This window comes from Haliaeetus leucocephalus, unplaced genomic scaffold (genome assembly GCF_000737465.1).
Source record: "Haliaeetus leucocephalus isolate CR32 unplaced genomic scaffold, Haliaeetus_leucocephalus-4.0 Scaffold605, whole genome shotgun sequence".
Classification (NCBI taxonomy): domain Eukaryota; kingdom Metazoa; phylum Chordata; class Aves; order Accipitriformes; family Accipitridae; genus Haliaeetus; species Haliaeetus leucocephalus.
The window spans coordinates 5,898,177-5,907,228 of record NW_010973041.1 but is presented as its reverse complement, the minus strand read 5'-3'; the positions used below and the strand labels follow the sequence as shown (position 1 = coordinate 5,907,228).

Genomic DNA, 9,052 nt, shown 5'->3' with positions numbered 1-9,052 from the left:
GGGGCCGGGGCCGCTCCGCCCTCAGCCCCCGTCCCACCACCGCCCTTACAGCGGCCCTGGGGGAGGGCTCAGGCTGCTTCGGGGGCAGAGAACGCTGCTGGTTAAAATAGGACGGGGAGGGCGAGAAAAACAAACAAAAAAACAAGGAGGGGAAGGGGGGAGAAGGGGGAAAAAAGCGAGAAAAGGGGAAAAAAGAAAGAAGGGGAGAAAAAGGGAGAAAGAAAAGCAGAGGGAGAGAAGTGGGAGAGACAGGGAGGGAGAAAAAGGGGAGAAAAAGAAAAAAAAAAAAAAAAAAGGAAAAAGGGGACCGAAAAGAAGAGGGGAAAAGGAAAAGGAAAAAAAGGAAAGAGCAGAAAGGGAGTTCTAAACATCCTGCAAAGATTTAATGAAAAGCCTGCTCTGCCCACAGGCAGATGTTAAGCTCAAACCACCCGGCAGCTGCTGCCAGCATTGCTGCATTCCCCCCCCCATCCATCACCATTTCACTAGTGACCATAAATAAGTCACTTCACTTTTCGGTGGGGGTTTGCCAGCCATCAGAGTTTGCTGGCCTGTTAAAAAGTTGGCAGGGTGAAGTTCATAGCATCAGGTGATTGCTCTCAACATAAGGACAACCAGCCACAGACATGCTTGAGCCTCAATCGAAGCCTCAGCATGGTCATGGAGAAGACTCTCACTGAACGTGAAACGCCCCAACTCTGAATACCATTTGCATATTGAGTGAAATGTACGTTTCACTTACATACACTATGTATTTGAAAGTACATACATGCTACAAAACAGATACAGTTCTTTGAAAAAAGTTGATAGGAGGTAAGGTGGCTCTCCTTCAAGATCCTATTTACCTTGCCACACTTCTACACACGAAGATCTCACTGCTACCCAGTACCAGCAATATTTGTGCACGCAAACACTTCTCTCTGAAGGCATCTTGATTTACACTGAGTTTACCAGGTATAGTAGTGTAACTCCCAGCAGCCTCACTCCTTTTTTTTTTTCCTCTTATGTATGTAATTGCTTTGTCAACTTTATTTCAAGATAAAGTAGGGCCTGAAAATTTATGCCCAGAAGATGGACATCATTTAGAACTACAATGAGATGTTATGCTAGAAATGCTCAGTAGCCTCAGCTAATGACTTATCACTGGAATGCTGACAGCTTCGTAAAGACACATGAGTTTTTTTTCTATCCTCCATCATGGAGATGTGACTGCAGTGTCACTGCCAAGCAAATTTTTGCTGCAGCCCATGAATTTATGCCTGCATCTGGTTATTTTCAAAGGGCTCATATGTTGAGAAAAGAGGGAACTCAAAGTCCAGCCTGCAGAACAGCTCACTTCCAGCAGGTCATAAAATAGCTGCTGACTTTCCCTTCTCCACTCACTCGGTATCAGGCCACGGTTTTGGAGATAATACACTATTGCCACTAAAAGACACAGTTCTGTCCTCCCCAGGGACTACCTCTCCATTGGACCAATTTTCTGCTGTAGTGTCAGGTCAGGAAGTTAATCTTGATTAGAACCTAGGGAAAAACCTAGGCAAAAAGAGAAAACAGAGCAGTGTTTTGAGTACCTATTTGTATAACCCAAATACTTGACTTGGGAGTAAAAGGATGGAGCAAAGTGAGGCACCAGGGCAAGAGCAGCAGAGCTGTTAGCCTGTGAAACTGCAGCCACAGGCTTAGATACTCTTGCCTGCACTTGCCTGGTTCTTTCCCAGATATAACTGTCTTACCTAACGATCAACACCATTTTACTTGTGCTTACCTTTACTCCCTTTGTTTCTATCACAGCAGCTTAAATTCCCCCTTGCACTCTTGCAGGAGACTGTGTTTTGGGGGATGAAGCAGCAACAGACCCAAGCTGTGAAGGTCTCTCACTTGATGAACATCTTTGCAGTGTCCCTGCCACACCACTACAGTGTCCCTAAGATTACTTCATGAAATCAGGCATAGCTTATTCTAGATACCTTCTCTAACAAGTTTTAGAGTTGAATTGACCATTAAATACAAAGTTAATTAAGTTTACAGCTACACTACATGCAGCAGAGATAAAGGACAAATCTAGCAGTTCCTCTTCTATTTTACTAATGCATACAGAAGTTAACCATTTAGCATAGTACTTCTACCATGCTCTTGAATATGTATTATTTTAAACAGAAAATAGATGACATTCCAAGAACTAGTGAAAGCTAAACTAGCAAAACAGGCATAGAGAACAGAAACTCTTCCTCAAAGAATGAAGACAGGTCACCTTTGCAGAATCAGAAACATCTTGCTTCAAAAATTAATCAATAAGCATTTAAAAACTTTTAGCTATTATAGGCTTTGGCAGGAGTAGCAAGTTCAAGAGCTTCTCTCCCAGAACCAATCTCCACAGAAGCCAGCTAACCTAGCACTGTTTTCAGCAGAAACACTTCTGAGGAACTTGCTGTTACAGATGTGATAAACAGGAAAAGCCCAACCAGGCTATGCTCCCCACCTGCCCCTTCCCCAGTAAAATTCCTGAATAGAAATATGGTAAGAGAATCCCTCTTACCAGCAAAATCATGGAAGCTCTGACCTGAGACACATCACACAGGAAACCACAGCATGCTGTTGTGCATTATTTATTCTAAGTACTCTGAGGTCTGATCAGAAGGGATAAACATAAAGAATACTTTAGATTTAGAATTTAAAGCAAATTCAGTATGTATATTATATAAACTTCTATTTACATAAGGCATCAAAATTGCCCTTTTTAACAAAAGGGTCATTTTCCCTTTTACCAATACTTTGGTGAAAGAAATGTCACATGTAGTAGACTAGTATTCACTGGTATACTACTACTGAACAAGCAAGTACAATCCAACATACAAGATGAAAAACCAAACACAAAAGATCTAAGCATACTATTTCATTAATCACTCTGTAAAACAAATAATCACTCTGTAGAAAAAGAATTAAGGCTTGTTTGCATCACAATAATGATCAATCATGCATCATTTACTCCCACAAAGAATAAAATTCATTTCCAACTGGAGCAGGAACAGCAAAAGAAGTAGTCTGGTATAATCCCCATATTGTCTACATCAAAAAACAATTTGGCATCTTAGAAAGTAGATTGAAAAGTAGGGGGAAAGAGAGAGAAAAACAGAAAAGGGCCTTGCTTCAGAACCCCTATTAAGCATTTCCAGTGTCCTTCTGCAGGAACCCTTCAGTTTAAAAAGATAAAAACAGGACTTTCAAAGACTGATCTAGAAACATATTCTAAAGACTAAGGTTATGGTTCCATTGATCATGAATATGAAATATGTAGAGAAAATACATTGTTTGGAATAATGAATTCCACACTGAGATCCCCAAGTAAATGGCATATATACATTGAGCTGAGCCTGTTTAATAAGTCTGATCTATAAAAATGGTAAACCTGTATTATTTTTCGGCCTGATTTAATAATTCCTGAGTTTTAGATCACTGCTGAGCCACAGCAGACAAAACTCTGAATGACGTAGTGAAAAGTTTTACAAATAATTTTCAACATTAGTACAGACTTTTTTTCAGCAACTTTCAATCGTCAATAAAAGTCAGTCTTCCAGGTCCTTCATTTTTCATCCACCGCCGATATCTCTTCCATCGAGGATCCAAGGCCATCTTCTTCTTTAACTCCTCCTCTTGTTGTCTTTTATAGACCTGACAGACAGACAAAAGTTTTTAGTAAGGCTGAAGAAACAGCTTAAGTGAAACTCAAGGAGGGGGTGTAAGCATTCATAGTTCAACTGGCTTATTGTTTTTACAGAAGACTGAATTGCAACATAGAAGCAGACCTTTACCAACATAAAGTGTAGGAGCACCTTCAGCTGAGGAGCCTACTGGCTGTCATTGAGATGCTTTGCATTTTTGCTGAGAGTAGAACTACCTCCTTGTAAGGCCATGCTGCAAGCTCCAAAACTTTTTTTGCTAAAGAACTAAATGCTCATGCATTTCACAAAATTTACAGTAAAGAACTGCTAATGCTCAGAAAGCTACATTTTGAGTCCCTTCTCAGCACACATACCGTTCAACACAGTTCAGCTCCTCACTTCAGCTGTTTTCCCATTTCAAAGTCATTGTCTAGATAGAATACTGCTATGGAACTTTTTATTCCTAATTAAGTTTCTCAATTAAGTATATTAATATCTCTGCATTAAGTATTGGCAGTACCAAATGATAAGTAATTACTCTGTCAAGAAATGGTGCCATTGTAATGAAATCCACAATTATCAGAAGAGTCAGGTATCTAAAAAAGAGCAACAACATCTGCATTTTTATTCTGGAAGGCAGTTCATGTAGATACAGCCAGTGTAAATCTCAGCCCCATACAGGTTTATGTCATCTCAGTGTCATCTGACTTCTTTCCAGAAGGGAATTAAATTTAAGGTTCTGCTATGCGTGAACAAGATTTTAAAAACATTAGAGATGGCTTTATAAATACACCAGCTCAATGTTCAGTTATCATACAGGTTTTAAGAGTTACTAGGAAATTAATGGGGGTGAGGGGGGTGGGGGGGACGACACAGGACACACCACCCAAACATTGTGGAGCTCCATGATGTACCTGTGTATTGAATTCTCGGTCTTTCCCACCCTAAAAAGACACTGGAAAACTGAACAATATGCAGATAGGCATCTCCAGTGATCAAAGAACAGAGAAGCTTTTGGGGAAAAACACCTAAGCATATTTTTCAGCCTAGAGAAGACACAACTAAGTTTCAAGTACAGATATGGTAGTGGTACACAGGAGCACTTGTAGCACAAGAAAAGAGAATAAAGCATGATTATTCTCCATTTCCAGTAATACAAAAACCAGTAGGTGTCCGTGTGGCTTCAAAAAAGCCATCTTCTACATGTATTGCTGAACTCATGACCAGATGGCACAGCAGACACTGGAAGTTTTAATGCATTCAGGGAGTGACTAGGTAAGTTTATTAAAGAAAAACTCATTAAAGCAATTACCTACAAAGACACCATTTCCTTTTCAGGAAGTCCCAAAGCTGCAAATTACACTGGATAAATATTGCTATCCAGGTGCAACTTTCCTGTATTCTTCACTAAAAATCAACTGCTGGCCACCACAGGAGAAGAGTTTGGGCTAAACAGACTTCACTTCTGGCAAATACAGCTCTTTTATATTCAGTGACCAAAACATCACTAGTTAAAAACTGCATGGATCCCAACCATGTATTTTTTCTTCTACAACAGGATATTCGCCCTATCTTACTTTTTCCATATAACATCTCCTTTGACTAGTAACATTGCTAGAAAACAATCTGCAAGTCCAAAGATCAAGTAAACCCATCATAATTCAACATGTGTATGTATGTGTCAGCTAACCCTTTCCTTACATAGCATCAATTTTACTATTTTCCTCTTCAAGTTTCTAGATTAATTGACCCCGCCTACTTTTAAAGATGCATTCTCTTATCTTTGGTGCCCTGCCAGCAGCAGAGGCAGTTCTGCCACCATCACATTTCTTTTCCCAGCATATGCAGAGCAGCAGCAGCATCTCTTCTTCCCCTTAAGCAGCAGAGTTTGGATTCTCAGTTTCTCTTCTAAAAACCTCCCACCCAGATGGCCCACAGATGAACTTCTGCAGAACAATAAAAGCGTTTTGTCAATCTGCCACTCCCCAGTACCGAAGTCATTCTGGACTGCAAATTCCACGCTGTGGCTAATGTTCTTTCACAGAAAGCTTAAAAAAATACATACTGACTATTTAGTAACTGGCTACCCATGGCTAGAGTAACAGTTGTGCCCAATGGTATTTCATATGCCATCTTTACTTGAATAGGTATACGGCACAGCAACGACAGTCCCTCACACACTGAAACTATCAAGGGACAGTTTAAAAAAACAAGCTAGGAATTAATGGCTTAGAAGACTGATGAAATAGGAGTTTCAGATGATCCAGGTAATTCTTATTATAAATTACTACTGTTAGGAGAACAGTCTTCAACTTACTGTAGTAACTTTGTCATACCACATTGTTATAAGAAAGCCTTTCGTCAGATTCAACTAAGTGTTGTATGCATAGATTCCCTAACAGTCACAGGTGGATGTCCCCAGACGAAGCAAATCCTTTCCTATATCCATGTGCATGGTCAGAAGCTGTTGTCTACCAGTCCATGAGCACAAGAAGTGAAAGAAAACACAACCGAGTGGTTGTCTAACAGTTTTCAATTTAGAAAGCAATAGCTAAAATTGAAGCAATGCTTCACACATCCCTGTCCCAAGCACCTTCACAAAACAGCTGTTTTTACTCTGGGAGTGCTAGGTAACTAACATTAGCTTTTCCACTAGAGCTACTCACCTCGTAGTTTTCTCGTATCCACAGTTGCCGTTCAAGAAAGGTTTCCTTCTGATGATCTTCTAGGCTGTCAAACTGAGACTGAGACATTTTCATGTACCTTCGTATGATATACAGCTTCTCTTCCACACCGTACTCTTGCCCTTTAATAGTGAAACGATAAATCCACCAACAGTACCAAACTATGTATTTGCACAAGTAAAAAGGAGCAAGAATGATCTGAAATAGAAGGATATCATATATCCTGGGCTTCTGGTAACCACCTTTTATATCTATTTTATTTTTAATGATGTCTTTGATGATTTCTTCCTCTTCTTCACGGATTTCTTCTTTAGACCGCCTGTTCTTGCCTTTTTCTTTAGTCTTGTTGAGTAAACCTTGCTGCCTGGCAATCTCAGTAGCTTGTATACGGTATTTTGGCACTGTTGCTAGGTAATTGATAGCTTCATTGTAACTACTCCACCAGCTGAAGAACTGTAATTGAAGAACAATAAAAGTAAAAAACCCATGATTTTATACAGACACATTCCTATTTGGAGGTTTGCCAAGAAAAAAAATAATAACGCTGTCATACCCCTTTAATCACAATTACATTACCGCAGTTATAATTATTCCTCCAAACTTAGTAAAGCATCTGGAAAACAGATGTATAGATGTGTATCTCACAGCAATATACAGCAATGAGGAAGGACAAGCAGACACTTCAGGTTGGTTTTGTTCACAAGAAAATAGTAATCTCCTGAAAGTTAATGCTAGGCTGTGCCAGCCATTCTCAGAAGCTCCCTGTGCTGGTTTTGGCTGGGATAGAGTTAATTTTCTCCATAGCAGCTTGTAAGGGGCTATGTTTTGGATTTGTGCCGAAAACCGTGTTGATAACACAGGGATGTTTTCCTTACTGCTAAGCAGTACTCACAGAAGAGTCAAGGCCATTTCTGCCTCTCACCCCACCAGCTGAGTAGGCTCAGGGTGCACAAGAAGTTGGGATGGGACACAGCTGGGACAGCTGACCCCAACTATGGATTTATAAATAAAGTAGCTGGTATAGGAACATTTCATTATAAAATTGTTATCCATTTAAAATAATTAATTAAACATGGATTAAGTACCTGGCAATCTCATTAGTCTGACAGGATTCACTTCACAAGATTCAACAACCCTCTCTAACCTCCAGTTACCTGCTGAATTTCAATGAGGACCAAAAACCCCAAACAACAAGTCTGAAATATACTGCCTGGGGTGAACATGTGTACTGGCACAACTTTTTAAAAAAAAAAGCATTTCACACCATTCACCAAGACAAACAGTGGACATATACACTTTATACAACCTTAACAAAGGCCAAGAAGCAGAAATAACAGAAAGCGAGAGAGAGGCAAATCAGTTTACACAGAATTTATTCAGTTTACACTGAATTTGCAATCATCTGGCAGCTGGACAGCAGGAAAGTGACTCCACTTACAGCCAAAATAAGAAATAAGAGGTGAAATGAAACTCTGCCATTGGAAGCAAGTCTGAAGAGAAATAAGGTACTTGATTGAATATGCCATTGGAATTTATTATTACAAGCTGTCAAACTCTGATCAACATATTTTTGTTTTATCTTCCAATATCCCACTAAAAAGCGAGCTATCTGCACCACAGAATAAGCTGCCTCACTGACACTGTTTAACACCTGGCACATTATGAGAGCTACAGATACTTCTCTTCCCACTCAGAAACTCACTGAGCAGTGTCACATAAACATGGAATTTTACCTGGAACACGGAGATGGCACACACCGTAACTAGAATCACTATCCTGACATCCACTTTAGGTGCCAATCTCCTGCTGTAGTAGTGATAGTAATGCCTGTAATACTCTTCAGGATGATCCAACATGTAGTCATAATCTTTACGCATCTCTTCATCCTGCAGGATGAGATGAAAAACATGCACGGGTTCAGATTCCTGTTTTCACTTACTCTGTTATAGCTGTGTTTTACACCTCATTAATGACCATGCTGCTGTAAAATTGGAAGTAGCTCGACCAACTATGAAGCACAGAGGAAAATCTTTGGTCCTTTTCTCATAGTCTCTATTAATTTGTTCTCACACTCATCTGCCCACACACATCTCACATATGTGGTCTTAAACGCGTAAGCACGCACTGCATGAAGACATTTAACACTGAAATAAAGACAGGCAACTGAAATCCAGATAATAAGGATTTTTAACTTCTGAATGGGAAATCCAGATGGACTAGAGTTAGTAAATATCACTCAGGAAAAGACTTTCAGATGAAGAGCCTGTTAAGAGCTTGTTTTACAAGTCTTTAGAATTAGCTTACAGGGCTGTGGAATCTGTCCAGTGGAAGACCATTTCAAAACCTCATTGTTCGCATTTTCTCGGGAGTTTTTCTCATTTTCACCCACATAATTAAGAAGTGAGAAATCTAATTTTTTCAGCCTCAGCTGCATTCCTTTCCTACCCGCAAAAAAATTCCCTTTTTTCTCCCTTGCAGCCTTAAAACACTTACAGGTTTCTTCCTCCCATTCCTGAGTTCCATCTTTGCCAAGCCACACATATTTTGCCCTGATAAGCCTCCCTTACAGATCCCATATGCTACTCGAGTCGCTGTTACTTTTTCGTTTAAAGGTATACCTCTAAGATAAAGCCCAGCCGGTTCATTTTAAATACAACGGGATTTCCAAGAGAAAACAAATCCTACATACAACGGGATTTCCAAGAGAAC

General features: G+C 39.9%; 1 protein-coding gene across 1 annotated transcript; it reads right to left on the bottom strand.

Moving 5' to 3' along the window:
- Nucleotides 1-2,540: 2,540 nt before the first annotated feature.
- Nucleotides 2,541-8,231, bottom strand: DNAJC25 (DnaJ (Hsp40) homolog, subfamily C , member 25). The gene is made up of 3 exons (XM_010578143.1): nucleotides 8,077-8,231; nucleotides 6,326-6,796; nucleotides 2,541-3,669 (listed from the first exon to the last, which is right to left on the bottom strand). Exons 1-3 carry the CDS (start codon nucleotides 8,218-8,220, stop codon nucleotides 3,547-3,549), a joined length of 738 nt encoding a protein of 245 aa, XP_010576445.1. The 5' UTR covers nucleotides 8,221-8,231; the 3' UTR covers nucleotides 2,541-3,546.
- Between the last annotated feature and the right edge of the window lie 821 nt (nucleotides 8,232-9,052).

What these genes read in the sequence shown, in the direction of transcription:
- DNAJC25 (XM_010578143.1), bottom strand. Translation starts at nt 8,220, where the DNA reads ATGCGTAAAGATTATGACTACATGTTGGATCATCCTGAAGAGTATTAC. An exon ending in GTGCCATCTCCGTGTTCCAG is followed by an intron (nt 6,797 to 8,076) that starts GTAAAATTCCAT and finishes CTTCAATTACAG; the next exon opens with TTCTTCAGCTGGTGGAGTAG. An exon ending in GGATACGAGAAAACTACGAG is followed by an intron (nt 3,670 to 6,325) that starts GTGAGTAGCTCT and finishes TCTGTCTGTCAG; the next exon opens with GTCTATAAAAGACAACAAGA.